Raw genomic sequence first — 25,111 nt, 5'->3', positions numbered from 1 at the left:
GGTGTCAATGGCCCTTGCTTTTACTTTATTATTTGCTGTAAAGAGTCATGTATTTTAATGAAATTGAGAGGAAACATAGCCTTTTTTATTTATACAGATATCTACCATTTCTGATGTTTTACGTTACTTCCTGTAAAATACAAGCTTCCCTCTCATTATTTCCCTGCAGCTTAAAGAACTTTCTTTAGCATTTCCTGTAATACAGGTCTGCGGCAATGAAGTCTCTTATGTTTCTGTTTATTTTAAAATATCTTTGGTCGATGGCCCTTGCTTTTAACGTAAAGTAACATTTCCAGATCTTTCTGAACCACTTCCCCAATCGCCACCACTTTTGCAAATCCCTGCAATAACCAAAGTCACAGGGCTGATCCATCTCTAACCAAACAATGAAGTGGCAATAATAGTTTTCCAGGCAGGTTGCTGAACGATTCAGAATAATAGCACCTGACATTTATGGAACATCTATTATTTGCCAGACTGTGCTCAACGCGTTTTGTGTATTATGTCCTTTTTAACCTTCACAACAAACCTGAGGAACGCACTGATTTACCCCTATTTTATGGGTAGAACTGAGTCTCAGAGAGGTTAAATGGCTTACCCAGCTTCACCACGGCAGAGATTCAAACCCAGGACTCGCTGATATCACAGTCGGTGATTTCATCACTATGGCATACTGCTGGGTTTAGAGGCTAAGATGAGCCATCTCTTCCTTGCAGCCGAGAAATTTAAATGTTTGCCCTTGTTAAGCACTCTCCATTTTCAGACCATTATAAACCTTAGTTTGTGATTTCATTTTGAACACAAGAGTAAAAATAGTGCCTTTGAGGAAAGACAGATGATGTCTCTGACTTAAAAACTCAAAACAAGTCTCAGTCTCTGAGTGCCCTGTCATTTGCCAGACAGACCAGAGCCTGGACCAAAAGCCTCCAAGTCCTCAGGTTTCTTCCTTGAATTGAGCCCGGGCGGGGGCGAGGGGTACTCTCCCAGGAGGCTGGCAACATCCCACAGCCACACTTTTGGAGTCTTTACGGGAAAGCATCTTGCAAAACATCGCACAATTCATCACACTCCATCTGGGAGTGTTATTCTTTCTTCCCCCAGTCTAGGCTCGGCGAGCGTTTACCCCAGAGACCTGGACCCTGGCAAACGTGGCCTCCCCTGGCCCAGCTAACGGTGCAAACTCTGAACAAAGCTGCCCTTGAAGCCCAGACATTTAAAAGACTTTATGAAGCCCACTGGGGCCCCCCGATTATTTTGCAACAAGTCATATCCCATGAAGAAATTCACTTCTCTGCAACACAGAGGGAGATTAAAGAAAAAGGTAGGGGGGGAGTGCAAGGGGTTGGAGAAAAGAAGTAAGACCCCCTGTTGCTCTGTCTGGCCAGAATCGTGTCTTTTAGTGCCCGTATCCTCTACCAAGGCGATGTTCTCATGATATATGGCCCTAATATGTCACTAAATGACAGTGTTCTCCTGATACTGTACCTTGAAAATATGACACGTGCCAGCAGAAGCAACGGGGGATTAATAAGGAGGCCCTTTTTTATATTTAACTTACCTAACATTTCAATTATTTTTTAACAGACTTTAGTTTGTTGGAGGGATTGTTTGGGGGTCCTAAGCCATTTAAAGATTTAGGTCTGGCTTTTTTTCTTTGGCCTTTTCAAGGAACTCTCAGAACAAAGGAACACAGGCCATTAGACTGTCCCGGCTACTCAAGTACAGCTCTGATTTAAAACAGGGCAGAGTGTCAAACAGCTCCTCATTCTGTTTAATCATATTTTGAAATAGAACCAAAACATTAGCGAAGGCAGAACACAAAAGAAATAACCACCAAATAAAAATAGTAGCCCAAAGAAAGTAGCACTGCCTGGTTTTTATTACACCGTACATCGTATAAGCAAGGGATCTGCTGGCAACACTACATTAATGTAACTGCAATGGATTGAACACAGAGCAGCCAGTGACTGAGTGCAGGGGATCCTGTCGCAGATGCAGCTCTGTGACATCACTCAGGCTCCCAGAAGCAGGCTGGAAAATCAGAGGGTGGACTGTGTCCCCTTCTGCCAGGGGACGGGAGCCAGGTATGTGAACTGAGGAGTGAATGTCAGCAGCCTTCCTGCATGTGATCCACATTCCCGAGTCTACCCTTTTCTCCTCCCAATCAAAAGGAACTCACACAGCTGGGATGGGGCATGGAGTCAGGGCTGCAGAGAAAACATCCACAGACTCCCGCACGGGAAGAAGATATGAACCCAGGGTGAAGGGGAGCACAGGCTGGAAAGTAACACAGCCTCGTGTGCAAGCGGCCCAGCTACCTCTCCCAAGACCGTTGATTATTTTACACTACGGGCACCCTTCAGCACATGACAAGTAATGAATCAGCTTTTTCCTCTGCCCCAGAAGAAAACAAAAAAGGGAGGTGGGGTGAAAATCTGTGAATATTTTTATGCCTTTCTGGTGCGTTCTTTAGAACTAGCAAGAAGAGGATGGGGGTCTGACCCCAACCACCAGCGGGATCGACATCAGAGGGCATTAGCCAGGCTTCCCAGTCTCAGGGACAGCACAGAGGCTGCTGGCCAGGTTGGCAGGGGCATCAGAGGAAGCAAGGAATGAGGGTTCAGGAGTTAAAAATAACAATAACATTGGAGTCACTTCCATAGGAAAGGTCGTGATATGGTGGTTAAGGAAGGCTACCTGGAGATGTTATTTCGGCAGTCCCTCTTCTGACTCATCACAATATAACAAGCTGGGCTCCCCAGCTATCCAAAGAAGCTGTGAACTCAATGAACCCTTTTAATTGTACACACAGATGATTCTCTGGCAATGAAGAGCGAACACATCCAAAACACAGAAACCGAATGTCTTACATCCCATTTGTGTCCTACCAGGGTGATTGGTGGTGACAAACCACTTCTTCTTAAGACCAGCCTTGGAGGGCTGTCGCCCTCTCGCCAGTAGGTGTCTCCTCCCTGCGCCTTCCACCCACAGTGAGTGGGACTCACCAGGTCCTCAAAGGCCCCCTCATTCCCGTGGGTCAACAGCAAGACACTGAGCAGATTTTGCACAGAAGAGAACAGAAAATTTTTCACGGGTTGCCCATGAAAGCCTGCACGCTGGTGGGAGCTACAAAAATACCTGATCTTGACAAGTGAATGGAGCTGACATCACAGGGAATAGGCAGGGCAGAGGAACGGCTCGCAGCCCATCTGTCATCTTGACAAAGTAACTTTCTGGTCACTAGTGAGACACTTTTAAAGACATCTGTACAATTGACCCCGACCACCAGCAATCACAGAGGCTTTCAAAGGGACCCCTGGGATGGCAGACTTTAGGGCTGGTTCCTGCTGTCCTGCCTACTGATAACGGTAAGGGCTGTCTGATGCATCAGGTGATGGAAACATCCCTGCTCCTGGGCTGTATTTACACTGGTACTGACGGCAGAGAGTGGCCGCTTAGCCTGAGGAATGTCAGGCAGGGGAGCAAGGGGGCAGGCGTCCTCTGGCCAGATGGAAGTTCACAGAACTGAAAAAGCCAGCCTCAGACAGCATCCCCCATATGAAGGCAAGCCTGTGAGGAGCTAGGGTTGGTCTGACTCATTCACCAGGGCCATTAACAGCATGTTCTCTTCACCAAGTCTTCCCCAAGGGCCACATGCAGATGTCAGAAAGAACTGGAGAAGCCACAGATTTATTTCATAGGTTTAGAATGTAATTTTAATCCACTAGCTTCCACATTCAAAGTCATTAATCAACAAATGCCAATTTTGCATATAATCCTTTTCTGATTAAGGTGTTATAAAGGAATGAAAATGACCGGTCACCCATAAAACACCATTAACATAAACTTGTTGCTAAAGGGATTCACAACATGTGCCCCATTTTAAAAAAGCAATGCTTGGCCATGATTATTACCCTTCATCATTGCTTTTTTTAAAGGGTTTCATCAGAGGGCAGTTTCTCCAAAGCTTTAACATCTAAAATAAGACAAAAATATCAACAGAACACAAATGGTCTTTAAAAATGTGACATCTTGGCTACGAACTTGGATTTTTCTGTAGGTTAAACCTTTGCACCACAAAATTCAAATCTATCTGAATAAAAATCCATGGATCTGTTTAACAAATATTGTTGAGCCCCTGCCATGGGCCAGGCACTGTGCCAGGTTTTTGCTGAGAACAGAACATATGAATCAGATCCATCCTCTGCCCTAGAAGAGCTTCCAGTCCAAGAGGGAGAGGGGCCAGAGCATAAACACGGCAAAAGCTCCTCACATGCTGCAACATGAGTGGATGCGGTCCTAGTCATGAGTTCAGAGGAGGCGAAGGTCTGTTTCAACCAAATTCCACAGCCATAAACTCCCAGAGATCATTCAAATCCTCCTGTTCTTCAGACACTAGGTGGGCCACTGAATGAGCCTCAGAAAAGTTTTGTCATACAGTTCTCTCACTGAGACAGAATTAGACCTACCTATGTCAGACCCTTGGGATTTGACAGCCCTCAGAAGGGATCTCCTTCAGTGATGCCATCCTAGTGCCCTCCAAGGTAGGTGCAGTGACATGACTGGGCATTGCCTACAGTAGAGCAGCCTGTCTTATGCATATCGTGGGAAATACTTTGTGCCACTTTTTTCTTGCTCTACGAAATTGTAATATTTAACACACTTTGCTAGTCTTTCTTCCATAATATGTTTTAGGTAAAGTGTAAAATACCAGCATACTGAATTTTAATTTACATTACAAAACCAATCATCATTATGCTACCAAGTGTGAGCAGTAATATCTACTTTTAAAACCAGTTTTCCATAGGACACATTTTATTTTATAATTATTATTGCTTATTATATACTTTACTACAATTTTATTTGGTTCATTGGAGATAGCTTTTCATCTTTGTCAGTGTATCTGTACAATTTCCCCACCATCCGACTTAATATGCAAAGTAACGTGAGCCATGAAAATGGCAAGTCTTCATTACAGAAAAAGCAGCGTTTAGAGTAGAAAGGAAAATTCATAATTTATTTTCGAGGAAGAGAATTAGATCTTCAAATTATAGAATCAAAAAATTACACACCATTAATTAATTGAATTCATTACTTAAAAACTAATTGATTCCATTCAACTGAGTCTTAAAATTAAATTAAATTAAACACGGCATATACTCAGTTATCCAACTGATACAGGTACGCACTGGAAGGACCCAGCACTGTCCCAGGCCCTGGGATACAGCATGAACGGGAGAGTCCACATCCTCACAGAGCTGACATTCTAGTCGGGAGGCCTTCAAAAAAACAAAGACACACGTGACACAGTGGCCACTGATGAGGGCTTTGGAGAAAAGGAAGCAGGACAAAGGAACAGAATGACAGGGTGTGTACTATTGGGGAAGAGTGGTCAGAACAAAGGCCCTCTAATAAGGAAACATTTCCTCAGAGGCCAGAGTGAAGAAATGAGAATGTGTAAATATATTGAACAAGTGTGTCCCGGGGACAGGAAAGAGCAGACGCCCTTGTTGAGAAGGTGCCGGGGATCATGCCGGAGTAGCAGACCAGGAGGGGAAGATGCTTTGGGGGGTGGGGCCAGAGACAGCATCAGAAGCCAGATCCGGCAGGGCCTTGTAGTTAGACTTCAGACTGTATGCCAAGTCAGCTGAGAAGCCACTGCGGGATGTTTTGTAAATAAGTGAAAAAATGGGATGTATAGTTTTCAATGGCCACTGCTTGATAATATATTGTCCAGAGGCAAAAGTGATCATGGAGATAGTTAGATATTATCAGATATATTTTTAAGGTTTTGTCATCAAGATTTGCTAGTAGATAGAATATAGGATGTAAGAGAAAGAGGAGTCCAGGACATCATGGCTGATGGCTTAAGAGAATGGAGCAGTGCAGCTGACATTGCTGGCTGGGGGAAAAGAGATTTGGAGGAGGGGTGGAAAATGAGATCTCAGTTTGGGCCATTTTAAGTTTGAGATGCTTGGAGGTGCCAAGGAGATGTTTGAATTTACGAGTCTGCACTTGAAGGGTAAGGGAACTGGGAACATAAATGTGGGAACTTTCAGCATATATGTATTTTTTAAGCCATGAATCTGTATAAAAATCACCTAGGGAAGGAGTGTAAACAGAGAAACATCTTGATCGAATGAATCCTGGGGCCCTCCAATATTTAAAGTTCAAAAAGATAAGGAAGACCCAGCATAAAAAGGTCTAAAAAAGAGTAGCCAAATAAACAAAATTCTTATAAACCCAACATTCAAGTGCTGAGAGATCTCTCTATGTGTAAGTCCTTATACACACCCACACCCACCCACAGGCACAAATGCCCACAACTGTCCACGATCGCTGGCTGAGATTATTACATTAACCCAGTGACCACCAGAGGTCACCTTCTCTCAGCACCTGCCACTGTGTCAGATACCTACAGACCGAGATGCTTTGGGACAGCTATCGCTGTCCACCATTTAAGGCTCACAAGAGATGCTGTCTTGGCTACTGCTGGCTACTCTTTACCCCCAGTGCTAATAACCACCATGCCTGCCAAGCTACATCTCCAAGGGAACAGACTCAAGTTTAGGAAAATGCTGACTGCCTAGAAGATCTAAGAATGCCAAGGAAAAGTTCTAGGACCCGTGTCCTAAGGGAGACCAGTGACCAAATGGTAGGTGAGTGTTAAAGGTGGGTGTGGGAGTGAGAGAACATTAAACACCTGGGAGTAAAAAAAGAAAAGGAAGAGGAAAATCCCTCATTTTAAGTTTTCTTCTCATTTGTACTAAGATCTAAAGCCAAAACCCTGGAATGAACAGAGTCCATGGTAAGACCCTGCTTTCAATTTCTGATCCTAACAAACATGGCTCAAAGCTAGGAGTGTGATCTCATCTACAGCAGGGTAACTAGGATTTAGAGATCCAGGGAAGAGGCCTGCGGTCACAGGCAGGCACTGGCCAAGAAGCAGGGAAGTCAAGACCCCACAACCACCTTGGGGCTCACTCTGAAAGTGAGCGAGAGGCAGTGAGCTGCCAGCGGAGAAGCCGGAACTGAGGCTATGTTGCAAATTTGGGGTTTGTACTCCTGTCTGTCCTTTCAACATCGTATTTATTCCCATAAATATGTACTTGAAGGCCGTTAAAGTTCCCCCCCCGGCATTCTCTCCACCAGGCTAAATGCTATCAGCACGCCATCATTAGTGAAAAATATTTACTAACCCCCTACCTGGGTGCTTGGCACTGCTCTAGCTAGTGCTTTAGCTATTCCCAGCAATCCTTTTCTCCACCGCTTGGTCATTATCACAAATGGTCCTCCTCTGGCCTCCACAGAGTTCCCCACTGGACTGTCCATCCCTCAAATGTCTGGCCCACATGGGGTGTGTAGGAAGAACCACCACCCCACTGTAATTGTTTGTGCATTTCATTATCAGGCTGGGACCAAGAATGAAAATCTGAAACTGAGAAAAACAAGACACAAAACTTGGGGAGTGGTGACATCATGGAAACGCCGAGATAATAACAGAGAAAGAAAATAACATGGTAAAAAATAATAAAGATGGAAATGATAAAGGTGGAACCCTGGAACAATGGAATGCCAGGCTAATTTAAAAACAAAAGGAACTTTTTTAAAAAAGGATTCTCATTAAAAGTATGGAAAATCGTTTAGCAACATGACCAGAATTATGTGAAGGCACCATGAATCAGAACCTTGTCAGCTTGACTTTATACTCTCCTGATCGGGGAAAGGAAAATGTGGGTAGAAATTGGGGGGGGGGGGGGGCGGGCGGGCATCAAAAGAACAGAAAGAACTAACATTTCCTCCCAGAATGAATCCATTCTGGATGAGGAAGGGGCCTGCTGGGCGGAAGTTGCCAGCAGAAGGAAACAGCTTCTGTTATAGAGGTTTGGGAACGAAAGAGGTTGGGATGGGGCGTATCTCTAAATCCAGCTTCACCTGGCCCTCAGCTCTTCATTGCTTGCCTCTGGCTCCTCCAGATGCTACTGGATCCCAGCAAGTCTGTCATAAAACCCTGGCTGTTCTGTCAAATTGCTACATCTAGTTGGCTCATGCTGGAGAAGCAACAAACATACGTCATATCAGCTTCACCCTGCAGCTGCTGTCCATCACAGAAAGACCACAGGAAACAGAGTGTATCCCTGTGGGAATCCATCTCATGGAAAGGCTAGCCCCAACCTAGAGGGTCAGCCTGTCCCACCCAAAGGCGCCAGTCAGGACTCTACTTCACTGGACCACAAGGACTGATAAAAACATAATCTCCAGGGAAGTTATTTGCTGGGTCTCTCTCACTCACCCCCTTGGGGTGCTTTCTCAACACTTGTAGTCAGAAAACATTCTCTGAGCGAGAACTCAGTGGAGTCTACCCAGGATGGGTCAGCATTCCCGTACTTGAATTGTAGTCCCAACTCTCACTGATTAGCAGTGTGAGCTTTGTCTTACTTTGCTTTTCCGAGCCTTAATTATATCGACTGTGAAACAGGTTTCTTGAGAAGGCTTTCTCTCCCTCACAGAGTGGCTTTGAGGAAGATAAAGGTAAGGCTACCCCCAATTTAAGAACATGGTGTTGACTCGTAAAATAGTTATTGAGACTTACCACATGCGAGGTGCTCTTCGAGATGCTTTGAGTGATGGTGAGAAGAATCAGACACTATTTCTACCCCGAAGAAGCCTAAAGTCTAGTAGGGAGACAGTCATGTAAATAATTAATGAAACTTCAGGGTAGGCAGGAGTAAGGGTTATAATATGAGAAATCAACATGAGGCTTCTAAGAAAGAAGTGACTAATTCTGATCAAGTGACTAGGGGAGGCTTGACAGAGGAGAGGACACAAAGAAAAAGTAGCACTTCAATAAAGGTAGCTAATGTACAAGATAACTGTGTGAAAGGTCCACAAAAATAGTGTTACATAAATGAGAGTTGACCTATGGATAAGTTTGGTACCAATAACAGAATTTCAAATGTACCTGACCACTAGTGAACAAGTTGCTTCATTGGGGAATTTACCTATATTTATGGTTATATTCATATATCCTTCTCTTTCCACTAACCTCAGTTGGGAAGAGTTTTTCAAATACTGGCTCCTGCATGGAATCGCTGGAAGAGTTTATTAAATATGGAGATTCTCAGGTTTCTGCCAGATCTACTGAATCAGAATCTCTGGAGTAGAACCTCAGAATCTGCATTTTTAACAAGCTCCCTGGGGGTTCCTGTGCACATTAAAAAAAAAAAGAGAGTCGGGCTTCCCTGGTGGCGCAGTGGTTGAGAGTCCGCCTGCCGATGAAGGGGACACGGGTTCGCGCCCCGGTCTGGGAAGATCCCTCATGCCGCGGAACGGCTGGGCCCGTGAGTCATGGCTGCTGAGCCTGTGTGTCCGGAGCCTGTGCTCCGCAACGGGAGAGGCCACAACAGTGAGAGGTCCGCGTACCGCAAAAAAAAAAAAAAAGAGAGAGTCACCTCTGCTGGTGCAAGAATTCTTACCACTGACTTGTTAATGACCTGCAATTGTGTGAGAGAAGACACATCATCAGACTGAAGTGGGTGGGTGAGAAGGGAGGAGGACAGAGAGGCTGGCAGTGATGGGAACGCAACTGTGTGTCCCTTGTCACCAGTGCTCAAAGCTCTACTATAAGGGTCTCCCCCAACATGTACACAACCTCTGGTTCAATCACATTTTCACACTTTCATTTGAGACTCTCTAATGAGAGAAAGTCAGTTGCAAGCTAAATCCATGATCCAAATTTCATATTAGATACCTACATATACAATGCACGTATATACGTGTATATATACACATACACCATCCAGCACAGTCAAGGAATAATAATTTGTTCTGATTAATCAGATACTCCAACCAAGAGTTAGTATCTATGGCCTGCACGAGTTCATCAATTTTCAAAGAACTCGAAAGCGATAACTTCAAAACTATCTGGAACATAATTTAATCTCTTTTTGTTCACGTAAAAAAGAGCTTTTTCCAATCTCACAGTGCCTCGGGCCACTATTAACATAAATGCTCAATACATATGTGCTGAGTTTAATAGCCATCAATCATTTTCCTACTTCGGTCGGTCCTGCAACTCGGTTCCCACGTTTCCTGCAGGGCACCCACCACGTGCCCCCTTCACTGACCAAGGTGAATACCGCTTCCCTCCCTTCCCCCTTCCCACGCCACCATCAGAGGGTCCTGAGGATGTGTAGAGGAGCCCACTAATTCAGAGCTGGGGGCTCAGAGCTTAAGAGGTGTTACGTTTTCCTATATCACCACATTTTATTTTTAGTTTGCGAACCCGGTATCAATTCACCCTGAATTTAAAGGCCCCCTCATTAAGATACATTGCAACAACCTGCCAGGAGAACTATGTCCAGTGAAAAATTCTCCAGGTGCTCAAAGTACATCTTAGGTTGTACCACAAGAAATTGCTGTTTTAATAGGTCAACACCAAATATCCAAAATTTCATATACTTCAATCTAATGCCAAAATCTGGGAGCTCTATATTTCTGTAACTTGGCCAACTGGTGTGTAAAATACTTCAAGCAAATGTCTCTTTGCCCTTGCCCGGTGTATAGCTTACACGAAACAGGAAAAAAAAAATCACATTTTTTAATAGATCTCAACTAGTTCCCTACATGCACACAGGCAATCACAAGGGAAAGGAAGCCACTGTTGTCTGGTACATGCACATCCCAGAGGAAAAAAAGAAACGCCAGTTCTTCCCACAGAAGCCACCCCGAACTAACTGATGACGCTCACTGAAAAAGCAGACTTACATCCCCTTCCCTGCCATCCAGCTACTCCCCAAATTCAGGCTGAGTCACCTCTCAGGGGAAACGAATTTCCGTCTGGGTGCTCACCTATTGTGCTCATGAGACTGCAAGTTGACCTCTGGTGGGTCCCACTGGGTCCTGGAACCACTGTTTCACATGTGCTTAAAAACAGGAAATCACCGCATCTCAATTCTAATAGGCCTGTTTCCCTCAAGAAACATAAACCCAGGTACGTGGCATAGCAGCTCTCAAGTGGAATAATATCTGATTAGTCTTCTCATCCAGGAAAATAGCATCCCCCTGAGACCTAGAAACACTGGTATGTGAATGTCATGATGCTACTGCTTTCGCTCTATAAATCCATGAAGCAGCAGAGACCCAGCAGGCTGTGAGAGCTTCTAGAATTCGTGAATTTCTGAGGGGTACAGAGTCAGTACGAGGCAGTCAAACAGCCCAGCAAGGCTCTCCTGGAGACAGAAGTGGCAAGTTCCACAGGTCACTGGCCAGATGCAGCCCTGCCCTCTGAACCCAGAGGGAGCAATTGTCCTATCTTGGCTCAAACGGTTCTGTTCAATTAGAAAATAAAATGGAAAAGGAATCCCCCAGTATTTTTTTAATAAGGAGTTCTAAGAATAAATATGGAAAAGAATGCACATGTCATTACTCTGCTCACTAAACGGAAAGCAGTGAGTGGTTAAGGAACTTTATTGCTAATGCTGCAGTCTGCAGATTTGCCCCCAAGAGGAACCTAAGAGAATAGGCTCAAAAAATTTTTTTTACAGAGAGAGAGGGAAAAAAATTAAGATAAAGATGCTAAAAATGCCTCTCAATGAGGCCCAAATAAATGTAAGACCAGCTTTGGGCCTTCTAGTTTCCCTGCCTCCTCTGAGAAGGTCACCTCCATCTTTCCTGGAAATAGTCTTCTGAGGTCACCCACAGCTGCAGAGCCCAGCAGCACAAGCAGACAGTCCACTGCACAGCACCTCCAAATAAGATGCTCAGCCTACGCCTGACAGCCTTTGCAGCCATGAAAAAACCATCTGGTCAAAATCTATTTAGTTGACCAAGAATACAAGAGTTATTTTGGAAATGCGTGCTTTTATGAGTGAAAATGTGAGGATTGTTATCTCCGTCACTGTGATTCTCTTTGAAGTGTCCCTGGGGTATCATGACTCATGTTGCAGATCCTCTCCCAGAGCCGTTTTATGGTTATCCCATCAAAGCAGGGCATTCGGGAGACATGCTCTGGTCAGGGAAGATGCCACTTGTCCCGCCCTCTCATTTTCTCTTGTTGAGCTACCTGTGTGAAACCTTCAAATTGCCGTTCAGGTTATAGACCTTTGGGTTTCTCCTGTGGAAGATCTGGGTTAGTCCCACCCATTACCTAACATTTGAAAGAAAAAGCAACAAAAAAACTCATTACACTGCACGACGTGTACATACAATAAGGCCTTTGTCCTTAAAGGAAAAACATAATTTTCAACAGAGTCGGCTCCCAGAAGCCAAGGGAGCTAACATCCAAAACCTAATATAAACACTGAGGCTTATGTCAAGGTTTCGGAGTTAGCCTCACGGAAAGGGGGAGGAAATGATGGGGAATGGCAGCCACAGGGATCCGAGGCATTTTTTCATTGTGATTTTTGAAAGCAGAACTGAGATAATCCCCAATCCTCCCCTCTCGGGCACCTCCTGCATTGTCGCCTACAAGGGCTGCTTTCGACAGCAGGATATTTCTATAAGAGGGAATGTTCCTTTTGGTGCAAATAAAAGCAGGTCTTCATGTCTATGTGATTCTAGTTTTCAAATGTGAGTACATTCCTTTCAAAGGAAAAAAAAGTTTTTTGTAATGATTATTTAGGATGTCTTTTATAGAGGGGGTTGACCTTCTGTGACAAACTCTCTGGGAGAATCCTGTTTTGGAACTTGGAGTTCCATTCTGGGGGGGAGCGATCCCAAGTGTTAACAACACAAATTATAAACAGGAAACTCCAGCCTGACTCCCACTCAAGTCCCAAGGTTGTGGACCTCTCACTGAAGCTATGGGGCTTCCAGAGATGAGGGGACAAGGTTCTTAACACTTGAAGACCTCATCTCATAAGATAAAACTGCCCAGGTTAACTACATACAACACAGAACATGCTATCAAAGAGAAGAAGCAGCTTCCTAGAAAACAAACACACAAAGCTCTGTGAATGCGCAGGGTCCACACGTCCAAATCCAGTCACCTCAGTTAATCTGGGATCACCCAATACACCACGGGTGTCCAGAGTGACTGTGGCTGGGCAGATGGCAGGACCCTGAACGTTCTAAAAGGGGGAGGGGAATTCCCTGGAGGTCCAGTGGTTAGGACTCCACGCTTTCGCTGCCCAAGGCGTGAGTTCCATCCCTGGTCTGGGAACTAAGGTCCCGCCAGGCGTGCCTCATGGCCAAAAGTAAAATTAAATTAAAAAATAAAAATTTTTAAAAAAAATGTTTAAAGTAAAACTAAATAAATAAATTAAATTAAATGGGAAGGACTCTGACGTGTCTGTCTGGGTGGGTCTACCAGTCATTAGTTTTACATTTCTGCCTCCTACCTGCCACTTCCTTGTTCAATGGCAAATACCCCAAAGGACAGCAAGGCCTCACTGTGAAAGCAACGTTGTGATTAGCTGTCTGGAGATGGACACCAGTCAAACAGGTGAACTTTTGAAGATGAAAAATAGAGGAGCAGCCCATCTTGCTAAGCCCCAAATACTTCCCGGGTTTTCTGTCTTTTATGGAAAAGATAGCAGTCGCTTCTACTGAACTTCCATTGTCTGCCCTGACAGAAGTTCAGAGTAAACACATGTCATACGAATTGACAATAAATTGAAATAAAAGCGGTAGTCCATTAAATCATTTCTTAGAAGTCTTGCAGTAGTCTATGTAATCACTTCTTAGAAGTATAGGATAGGCAGTAATTGCATAGCATTTAGGTAGTGGCAGTAGCTATCATTTCTGAAGTGCTTCCCGTCTACCAGACCCTGTTTTAAGAATTTTACATGTTTTGACCCACAGTTCTGACAAAAGCCCTATGATGAAAATATAGATGTCAAGATACAGAAATATCAGGCAACTCACCCAGAGCCATACAACTATGAAAGGAGGCATGGGAACCACTACACTATCATTCCTAAAAAAATATACTCATTAAAGTATATGTTAAAAACTGGTTTATAGCATACACCTTACTTCCTTCCATTCCAGTTCTGGCCCTTAATAATAATAATTCCACTTACACTGTTTACAAAGGTCTTTCACAAACACCAGCACATTTAATCCATACACATCACCTCAGTTAATGGCTACAGCAAACAGATGGGTTCTGCATTATGATTCCTCTTTAGAAATGAAGCTGAAGGGCACACATACCATTGTGACTTGCCCAGTACCCACGACTAAGGCTCAGAGAGACCAAGGTAGCTGCTGAGTGATGCACAGCTACAAGGCGGCCCTGGGGAGACTTGAACCCATAATTTCAGACACCAAGGCCACCACTCCACAGCTGTACTTCAATGACAAAACAGACATCAAAAATTTAGTGAAAAAAGAAAATATTTTTCCTGAAGATCTAACTAAGGGATTAAATTATATCATAATATTTTTTAAAGCACCATTAACAGTTTCATAGAGAAACCTGAAAGTTTACTATGGTAAGATTTTATATTAGTCAGATTCTTTGATAATGTTGTTCAGATTCATAATAAAAAGTGCCTCAATGTGGCCTTGTCCATTTTGCACTTAACTACAGAAACATTCCAAAGACACTTGCAAAAGCCTATTACTTTTATTCATGAAATTAGTTTTGTTTGGGGACCTTTGAAAATGTCGTAAGACCTTTTTAAATCTCAGTTCGGAAAAGTTGTGATTTTTGCACTAAATTTTCAAAATCCCTACAGCAATCTTAGTTTGGGATTTCTCTCAAACGAGTTTCCACTGAATTCTATCTATGATCAATTCTATTCCATGGGAATATATGCAGCAGGTACTAGGGACCTGGGCACCACGGACTGTTATTGATTGTTTAAAATCGTTCGAGAAGATGATGACAAAGTTCCTTCTATGATGTTCTCCTAGAAGGTTCAGTCTAACTCTGTAATATCTAATACCGCTGGTCTTTCTCCTCTTCAGGCATCTTCTGCCTTGGCCTACGCTTTGTTGGTTCTCCTTCTTCTGTAACCATTTCTCAATCTCTGTCTTTTGCTTCTCCCTTTCTAACCTTCTTTTAAATAACAGCCCTTCTTCTAGTTACTCTTTCTTCTATGGGAGTTTGGGGTTGGTAGATGCAAGCTATTACATTTAAAATGGATAATCCTAATGTATAGCACAGGGAACTCTATTCAATATCCTGTGATAAACCATCACGGAAAAGAATATAAAAAAGAAGAATGTATATATGTGTATACCTGAGTCACTTCTAGTTACTATTATAGGCTCATTTCTTGAAATCTCAATGTAGACCCCTTCCCAAGACAAAAAATTTATTCCCAAAGTTCTGAAATTTATTTCAATGCAAACAGTTAACAAACTGCCGTCTTCTAGTCCTGATTTCTCTAGTGAGATCAAGATCTACATTTTGAAGAGCTACCGGGTTTTCCTACTTGGAAGGTCTATGAAGCCCAGTCATCAATTCTGAACTCATTATCCCCACCCACATCTGTGACCTCTTCTCTTCCTACATTGTCTATAACATTGGCTAGAACTTCCAAAATTCCCTTCAATCCACCCCACCTCTCACCTCTGCCATCTATTTTATTGCCAAGTGCTATCAACTTGGGCTCCAAAACTCCTCTGCAAGTCTAGGGGTCCCAGCACATGGATACACTTTTCTTAAGGTGGGTTGTCCAATTTCGATTGTTGCATAAATTGTGTGCTACCACTGAGAATACATACTACCATGGAGAATACTACCACTGAGAATACATCTACCAGACTGAATAATTTGCCGAAGGGGTCATGCAACAGTGGAGAGCAAGGTATCACTGTGAGTAAGAGGAGAGAGCTAGCACCCAAAATGGAATTTTGAGAGTGAGGCCTGGAAGTAAACAATTCTATTCAAGTAACAGCACCCAGAGCTGCTCCAGAGACACCAAGTGATTAGCAAAGTGACTGCTACAGAGACACACTACCACATCATCCTACTGCAGTGACTACTGCATTTTAATTACTGTGTTTTTCTGGGCATTGTTTGGAGTCTTTTAATCCAAATATTCTAGAACTAGAAGGCAGTGAAAGTAATTCAAAAGAATAAGCAATATTGGTTTATCCCAACACCTTCTTTCTCACTGTCCATCCCTGTTCTGGGACGCTTGCCCTCACCTGATCACAACATATCCCTAGTGCCTGTTGTCCAAACTCTGGCCCCTCCACACTCTAAACAGCGCCCACAAAAGCTTCTAGAGGCATTTACATAAAACACATCTTAGTGTGTCATGTGGCTGAGCCAAAATATTAAATGGCTCCCCCAATTCCACGAGCGGAACTGAGCTCCTTATTATTGCACTCAAAGTCCTCTATGCCTCCCACCAAGCCTTCTATCTCCAGCTTCCACCAGAGCTTTGGGTACACTGGGCATACTGGACTCCGCCACCTCCACAATTCCCAAGCCCACACTCCTCTGTGCCTTTCCTCCAATCACGCCTTGCCAAGACTCTCTTTGCTCCACCCATCAAAGTCCCAGATGATCCAATCAGAATTCATCTACAGCTCCCTTAGTGCTTGAGTTTGAGTCTAGCACAGTGTTTTTCTGGCACTCCTATGAAACTTATTTATGCATGTGTCTTTCTGCTCTTTTCCGCCGTGGGCAAGAATCTGTGTTACTGGTCTTTGCCCCCCCAAGGTGGCCAACCAGCAGAATGCTTCAAACACAGAAAAGGCAAAAAATGGAAGAGGAGAATGAAGTGTGAAGAGAAGGAAGAAAGAATAATATTATTGAATTTATAACCTGTTACTCCTAGTGCTTCGAGTGATGTTTTATCGAATTAGAACTGGGAATCAAGAGGTCTTAAAATATACACCCAGCGCATTTGCTGATCTTAACTAAGTTCAACAAGCACACTTGACCTCCTGGGGCCATGAAAGGTGATGTTATTAGTATTTTTTATAGCACAAAGAATTCAATAGACTATCAGTTGGACAGAAGTGCCACAGAAGAGGGTGTGAGAAACTGGTATCCTTTGTTTATTCAACGAATTTGTATTAATTGGCTTTATTTTCCATCGTTTTGCCTTGCTTGGCTTTTCCTATTATGTCCTGTTCTCCTGCCCTCACTATATCTGAATCCCCATCTGCGGAAGGGCTCTATTTCCTCGGCCTGGTTTCCCACACTTAAAACACAGTTTTCAGCTGATGCGCACTATAAAGGCCGGTGCCTTGAAATGAAAAGAAAGCATGTTTAAAATGGGACAGGGATGGGGAAGGGGAGCCCACAAGTAAGTAGGCAGCAAAAGCCCACTCAGGTCTGGAACAGGGTGAGAGACTTCCACAAGGTGGGCCAGGAAAATGCCCACGATGCCAGACCACTAGGCGGTTTTTCCAGAATTACAGCACTTCTGAGTCCCAACCCTACCCTTCTGCCAATAAAAGTACAAGTGAAGGTGACCCCACAGGCATAGAGACGTAAATACTCTGCAGAAAAACGAGGCCCCTCTTCCATGGAAAGTTTTTTTAGTGTTTAATGGAGAGCAAGGGGAAAACTTATACCAGGGCTCACAGACCACTGGACCAATAAGGAAACAACTCAGATCGACCCAGTCCAAGTCTAGAGGGACAGAAAACCCCATCAAATGTCACTGACTTAGCCCTGTTCATTCATAACTATGGGTGGGCTTGGCATCATTATCCCTATGTCTTTTCTCCATCAGCTTCCATTTTCTCCCTTTTCTGATGAACCTTTGCATCTAATTCCATGTGAGGAAATAAGAATTTAACATCATCATCAACATCATCAACAGCAATAATGCATCATTCTGACTATATGCCAAACTCTGGGCCAAGTCTTAAATGCTGTATCTCATTTGATTCTCACAGCAAGTCTATGAGCTCGGTAGTGATAGACGTCCCACTCTACAGATGAGGAAACGGAGACTTAGAAAGGTGAAGTAACTTTCCCAAGTTCACCACCAGTAAGTGACAGAGCCAAGATCCGAACCCAGGCCTGTCTGATGCCAGGGCCAAGGCTCTTTGCCAAAATGATATGAAACCAGCCAATAGCTGCCTGAACTGTGTCTTCCTCTGAAAGAGCCATCCAAGTCCAGACCTGGTTCATGTTACAAGACCAAGATCACTCTAACTGCTCCCCAAAGTGAGCCTACGTCAGCTCTACAGAGGCTGAAATAACTCTCTGAGCCCTTGGAAGTATCTGTAGACGTTTGTAAGTAGTAAACGACCAGCGGAAGCAAGTTGATTTAGCATAGAAAACACTGTTTTCACATCCCAGATCTGTCTCTTAGTAACGATGTAACCTCAGGACATTTGCTCCACCTCTCTGAGCCTCAGGAAAGCATGGGTAATAATAATTGTCTGTGAGCTGGTACTGGTGAATTTGCCAGCACAATGCTGTAAATTAGTTACCTTTCCCCCCAAACTGTTTTACTGAGTACCTTATTCTATGGAATAGAATACACTGTCTAAACAGAGTATAAATAAATAATAGATAGATAAATAAATAAATAACTCCTGATCATTTCCTTAGTGAGCATCCAAAATCCAAAGTCTAAAAATGATATAAAACAATTTCCAAAAAATTGTGGCAACCTATGCATATGTGCATGTACTAAGTGTATCTCTCTGAACACATAAGGACTACTTTTTATCTCCTCTCCCTCTCCTTCACCCTCCTAGCTCTCCCTCTCTCCACCTCTTACTCTCTCTCTCTCTCTCTCCCTCTCTCTCTCTCTCTCTCTCTCTCTCACACACACACACACACACACACACACACACACGAATTGAATCCTGATGCACCGCTATCTCCCTCATTCTCAAACACGTGCCTGACACTTGTTCAGATAATAGATAACTAGTCTCTAGCCAGTTAATTTGAACAATAAAAAACATGAGGCTCTTATAGAGATAAGGTACCCAAGAGAATTCAAAGATGCTGGTAGCTGCTTGTTTAGTGACGGAAGATTTTTGTGATTAAAAAGTGGAAGACAGCAGACAAAGCCCCCTCTGTTTGCACCACTTGGTTGGCTCCAAGCTAGGTGGAGCCCTGTTTCTTGTAACACCAAATTTCACATTGCTTTTTATGAGCAGAGGGTCCATTTCTAAATTGCACCCCTGGATTTAAAAGAGGAAATTTAAACCTCAGAATAATGTTTTTTGCTGAACAAAATGTATGCCAAACTAAGCCCTGACTGACTGACTCCTGGTTTTCTGAGTCGCAGCCTCCAAAGTTTTCTCAGGTTTCCAGTACTGGGCCGAACTCACTGGCTTGTGCCATTTCCTTCTATGCTACGGTTAGGTGGAAAAGGGGTGAGAAGCAGGGGTACCACTTCCCCAGGTTCACTGGATGTATATGGGAATGCCCGAAAGATCCAGAGGACCACTGTAGATTCATTAGCTGAGAGAGGCTGGCTCCTATCAGCTGTACTTCATGGAAGGCACCAACGTGTTGTCCTAGGCATTACGGGAAAAATAATTCTAGCAAGAAGGGGGAAATCGTCATACAAAACAGCAATTAGTCTGGGCCTTCCTAACTCAGCCCCACAAAAGACCATTTTGTAAGATGGGGAAAAGCTGTGCTTTGCTTTCTAACTGAACAATGAAACACTTGCATCTTTAATCCAAACTGTCTACCCACTTCCCTAGATTTCAGGACAATGGCCTAACTTCTCACCTTCCCTCTTGAATAGTTGAACCCACACACTTTAGAATGATACCCATCAGCAGCTAACAAACAGGTTATTCTTGGACCATGACTGATGCTGGGAAAATGCTCGGGTCCAGGCAGACAAGGATAAGTGAGAATAAAATTATTCAGTTCTGCTTGCCGTGGCCACTGCATCCGCAGTCATCCTCAAAATTCCCACAGAAATAAGCTCATTCCACCTTTGAAACATTTTGGAGCTTAAAAGTTTAAATCAGGCCAAGTTGATTTTGTGGGGTTTTTCAAGCTTTTACACTGTAATTATATGCAGGACTTTGTGCCACCTATTTCCTCCCAACTGTAACATTTTATGTCTTTTTTAAGCATACGTTGAGGTTAGCTTTTTTTTTTTTTCAGTACATGTTATGAAACAAGATATGAGCTTATACTCAACTTTAGGTAACTTTCTGCCAAAAGGCTGGACCAACACAAACTAAATATGACTATTTTCTTTATCCAAAGTAGTTTTGACTATTACATACCCTCTTAATGTACATACATAAAACTAGCTCACAACTAAAGCTCCCTGCAGGTCAGCTGAAATCATAACGAGATTTTCCTTTCATATAATGTGATTAACAAATGTTAGCTAACCAAACTCCTAAAAGACTCAAAAGAAAAAAGCAAAATAACTCAAGCAATGCCCAAAAGTCAAATAACTCAACAAACTTTCTATTTTTTTCTTTGCTTTTTCACATCTTTAACTTAGAAAACAGCCTGTTTCACTTGATTATATGCACGTGCTCTAGAGGCAGGTGAGAGTGAGTTCCAGCTCCACTATTTACAAAAATGTGACCTTCACAAGCTACTAAACTCCTCTAGCCTCAGTTTCCTCATCTGTAAAACAGGCGGGTAAAAATCCTCAAAGGATTTTTGTGAAGATTAAATGAAATAACGCAGGCTTCAATAAGTGTGGGCAAATAGTGTTTCATAAATGTTAGTTGCTATTGCTGACATTATCTATCTGCTAAATAAGTCTACCTTCCAACCTAAAAAAAAAAATGTCAAATGTCTCATGGCAGCCTAGGTGCTTTGAAATTCATATACTGCAATGGGTCCCTCAGAAACTTACAAGAGCAGACACAAATAAAGAAGCGGCCGTCCATCTATTCTTGCTCAACTTTATCAAGTATTACAAATGTTTGGGAAGCAGTAATAACTATGACAGCTTGGGCCCCATAATCCTAAACCCCTGCAAAGGTCACGGCAACATATCACTGAGGCTTTCAGCTAGTGAGAGCTCTGAGGCATCCTCTGAATAGCAAGTGAGTAGGAGTGCCAGAGTTCAGACTTTATATGTTTAGAAAGGATTTCTGACAGCTCTTACGAAGGCAGATACCTCCAAATGTTACTGGAAGATATAAATGAACCTACCACCCGTCTGAACTTAACGCATTTCTGGAATAAATATCACTCCAGAACTCCAACTGACGCATCTTTTCAGATTCACTCCTTACCTTCAAAACAGCAAGATTCTAATATCTGTTTTATTAGCAGTAAGGCTGTACTTTCGGGGAGAGGCACTACTTCCCCCAGGGCAGGAGTATGGAAAAGGGGAAATGCTGTATGGAGAATTTTTATATTATTTGGGAACAGTCTGCAAAACCCAAACTGTATATTTAAACTTTACAAATGTAACAATATTGTAACGCTTATCTCTGCAAACGGAATGCATTTTTACCTCTATTTCTGTTGATTTCCTTAGTCTTCAGAACCCGATAATCATTTGATACAGACATTCACCTTCACCCATTTATCATTTCACAACATTGACCTCATCTCTTATCATGAAAAAGTTTGGGTAGTTTAAACCCAGATGGCTTGGCTTTCACCTAAACAGAGAAGAATCCCTTCTCTGGTTCCATACAGCATGTTGATCTGATAACAAGCAGTCATCTATCACTTGGGGGCTTTGCATTTGACTGCCTTAATGTATTTCCAACAGGGTTTTGTGATGTGTAGTTTTTAATCAAGGTTTGCCAAAACTGATTGGCATGTAAAACACTTTTAAGCAAAAATGTTGTTCTTTGTAAGTCTCTATTTCAGCTCAGAAATTCTTATTCGTATAACTTAATCTCCCCCGTGCGGTTACTTATTAGACCTTATCATTAACTATTAAGTTAAAATAAATTGAAACAAATTTTTTTTTTAATCTACTAGCCACTGCCAGTGTTAACTAAGCAGCTGAAAGCCAAGTGTCATCCTCTAAGGATAGAGTCCTTTCTGACTCATGCTTCCAAATCAGAACTACAAAGACTGTTTTTGAGACTTAGTATATAAGAGGCAAAGAAATCCAAGATTACATCTTGTCCTCATGTTTGTGCTTTGTGACTCTCATCTCTTTTTCCCCTTGTCATATACCTTATCCCAGACCTTTATACCTAAATGTTATCATTTTCACACTGAGCTCAGACAACAGAATCAAGGCAGAAAGTTTGGTGGCACCTACGATTTGGTGGCAATAGCCATCCCTGGGAACAGAAGGGCAAATGGTAATTATCACTGAGACGATGCCATACCAAGTCCACCTTAAGTTTACTTCTGTAAACTGATGTCAAAGATAAGAATTCCCAGACTGAAGAAATGGAAACTGCAAAAGTCCATAATACTCAGAAATTCAACTGAATTCAATTCACCAGCTCTCTGAAGTTTTGTAACGACCAAAATCAGTTTTTAAGATTTGGTCATATTACATTTAATGGATTCAGCTTATCAGAGGGAGCAACTGACTTCACATTACCTGATCTCCATACTCACCATGCAGACACACATTATACAAGGGTTGTCCGTGATAAATGGAATCTGGAGAACTTCACCTTCATTTTCACATTTTGCAACAGAACCTGAAGGAGAAAATAAGTTATTTAAATTTAGCTTAGTGCCATTGTTACAAAAATAGAATTTTTACTTTAATGCTTTTTGAAACAACTATACCCAAATTTCAGAAATTCCTAATGAGTTTTAAATTCTCAAACTCATCCAAAAGAAGTCCCCCCGAAGAAAATCTATTTTAAATAGTTTTATTAGAACAGGTTTGTTTTGTTTTTTTAAAGGCCGTGCTATATAGATAGATTTTCTGCTTTCGATAGTTTAAGCACAATTCCAAGTATTTCACTGGATCCTTAATAATACCCCTCCTTCATGAAGGCATTTCAAGTAAACACACACTCCCACATGCAAAAAAAATTCAAATTGGCCATTAAGGCAGATTTTAAATTTGAACAGAATTCAGGACAGTGTCAATGAACAGGGCTTTATATGAATCCGCCTCATATTGTCTTGAGCTGAAATCACTTTTTGAAACACAATCTTCTTTCCTCTTTTAGAAATTGCCTCAATATTTTCTTTTCTGCCCCAGGTGTCACTAAAGTATGTCCTTCAGAATAGCAGCTGAGGTCTTCACCTGCCTGAAAGCATATAATTATTATATCCTGCTATTAGTACCCTTTTAAAATATGATCGTTTCTTTAAATTCAAGGTGCTTTAAAAAGCACTCCCTGTACAGAAGCTATATTGGAACCCTATAGAGTGAGAAAGGCCGATGGGTGGAAAACGGTTAATTTTTTTTTTCTTTAATTGTATACGGGAGAAAAGATCAAAATAAAGATTGAAGAAAACTAAAAATAAATAAAGGAACTTCTCAAATTCAAATAGAAGAATTTCCGTTATCACTATACTATTGATGTCAACAGCCTCCTTGCCCTCCACCCCTTAACCTACTCACTGTCTTCCCACCCCTTAACCCCGCGGGCTTCGCTTCTTGCCCACCGCCAGCGAGGGGCAGGCTCCTAGGTGCTCGCTCCCCGCCCTCCTGTCCCCGAGGCCAGCCAGCGCTTCCTCTCCCAGGTACCAAGCCAGCGTCCGGGAGGGTCGGTCCCTCCCGCCCCCTCCCCTACCTGTCAAGAAGGAGGAAGCCAGAGACATGGGGACCCCCGAGCAATTGAGCAGCAGCAAGACGCAGCAGGTAATCCCGGGCGAGCGCCGGCAGGGACGCTCAGCCAGAGCCCTGACGCCGGAGAACCAGAGCATCGTCACCTGGAGGGAATCCCGGGCGACTGCAGGTCCCGCGCCGCCGCCTATGCTCCACTACCGCCGCTCGCAGTCAAAAAGGGCTCTCAGCCGGCGAGTCGGGAGACAGTCCGTTAAGGAGGGAGGCGGGCGCCCGGGAGCCTGGGGCGGGGGGGTGGGGGGGAGCTGAAGGGGGAGGCGGGAGAGAGAGGCGAGGGGTGAGGGGCGCCCAGGGAGGAGGGGTCCTGCGGCCAGGCTCCTCTAATGCGGCTTTTTTTTTTTTTAAGGAGTTGCTCGCAGCGGTTTAGTCGTCGGCTCCTCCATACTAGAGAGGGGGCCGGGAGGAGGGGGTATCGGAGCAGCCGGAGATAGGCAGAGAGGAGTGGCTGCGCTTCCCGCTGCGCACCGCTGCACAGCCGCCGCCGCCGCCCGGGCTGCAGCGAGTGCCCGGGGGCGCGCCGCTGCCGCGGCGTCCTCCACTCCTGCCCTCCCACCTCCTGACGGCCCCTCAGGCTCTCAGCCCGGCCCGCGCGCACGCTCGCTCCGGCGCCGGAGACCTGGGCGCCCCGGGCGCCTCTGGGAACCCGCTGGGGGCGCCCGGGCGCAGGGGGGATTGCAGAAGCCCCGCGCCGGGCGCTTGTCTTCACCGGGCGTCCAGCCTGCTCCCCAGCCCCTCGAGGGAGGCCACTTGCCCCGGGGCACGGATCGAAGCGGGGCAGGCGTGTCTCCACCGCCCGGAGCGCGCAGCGCCTCCTCCCTTTCCCGGGGGAACCCTCCCCTAGCCGGGAATGCCGCGCCACCCCCACTCACACCCGGGCGCTCCAGCCCTGGGAGGGAGCAGAATATGGGACGCAGGGCGCCTCACCACCCCTGCTTGTTCCCAGATGCCCCAGCTTTGGGATGGAGCGACACGGGGCGCCGGGCTGGGGGCGGGGGGCCGCGCGACTTTTCACTCCCTGCTTTGCTTCGGTCTGCTGGGGGCGAGACAGCGGACTCCCGCGCTGAGCGGACAGAGGGGCGAGGGGCCTTCCAGAAGAGTGTTCTGTGCTTACGTGCCTGCCAGTCGTGACACTAGGGAAGACAGAAGCTGAAACTACACGCAAGGTCGATTAATAAACGCACAGAGGCGAACGCTTTTCGCCCTTAAAAAAAGATGAACAGTCGCTCCATGACTCCTCCCATCCAACCTCGGGCGGACTGGGGCGGGGAGGTGTTTGACTAATCATTCACTGACCCGAGAAAGAGGGAGGGACCCGCGCGGCGGCTAATCTCTAGCAGGAATAGCCACCCCGCGGCCTCGGCAGCCGCAGCCCTGGGTGTCCAGGAGTCCGACCCTACGTACGGCCCGCGGATCCCCCCGGCCGGATCGCGGCCTCCTGCTCAGGCCGTGGCACCCTTTGCTCAAAGTGGGGGATGCAGTGGAGGAGGGAAGAATTTTTGTAACCAAATGGG

General features: G+C 44.3%; 1 protein-coding gene across 2 annotated transcripts in view; it reads right to left on the bottom strand.

Annotated features, from left to right (window-relative positions):
• The window catches only part of BMPER (BMP binding endothelial regulator), a 265,901-nt gene extending 241,263 nt beyond the window's left edge, over positions 1 to 24,638 (bottom strand). The window contains exons 1-2 of one of the 2 annotated variants that reach the window (XM_019925711.3): positions 23,548 to 24,638; positions 22,409 to 22,494 (exon numbers count right to left, since the gene is read on the bottom strand). In XM_019925711.3, coding sequence (XP_019781270.1) covers positions 22,409 to 22,494; positions 23,548 to 23,680 — 219 coding nt within the window. In that variant the 5' untranslated portion in view covers positions 23,681 to 24,638. The remainder of the gene's footprint in view (positions 1 to 22,408; positions 22,495 to 23,547) is intronic. The other variant, XM_073809815.1, reaches the window with a different exon arrangement.
• Between the last annotated feature and the right edge of the window lie 473 nt (positions 24,639 to 25,111).

Source organism: Tursiops truncatus, chromosome 9, assembly GCF_011762595.2.
Source record: "Tursiops truncatus isolate mTurTru1 chromosome 9, mTurTru1.mat.Y, whole genome shotgun sequence".
In the NCBI taxonomy this organism is placed as follows: domain Eukaryota; kingdom Metazoa; phylum Chordata; class Mammalia; order Artiodactyla; family Delphinidae; genus Tursiops; species Tursiops truncatus.
Note: the sequence above shows the minus strand (reverse complement) of the source record. Positions and strands in the feature narration are given on the sequence as shown.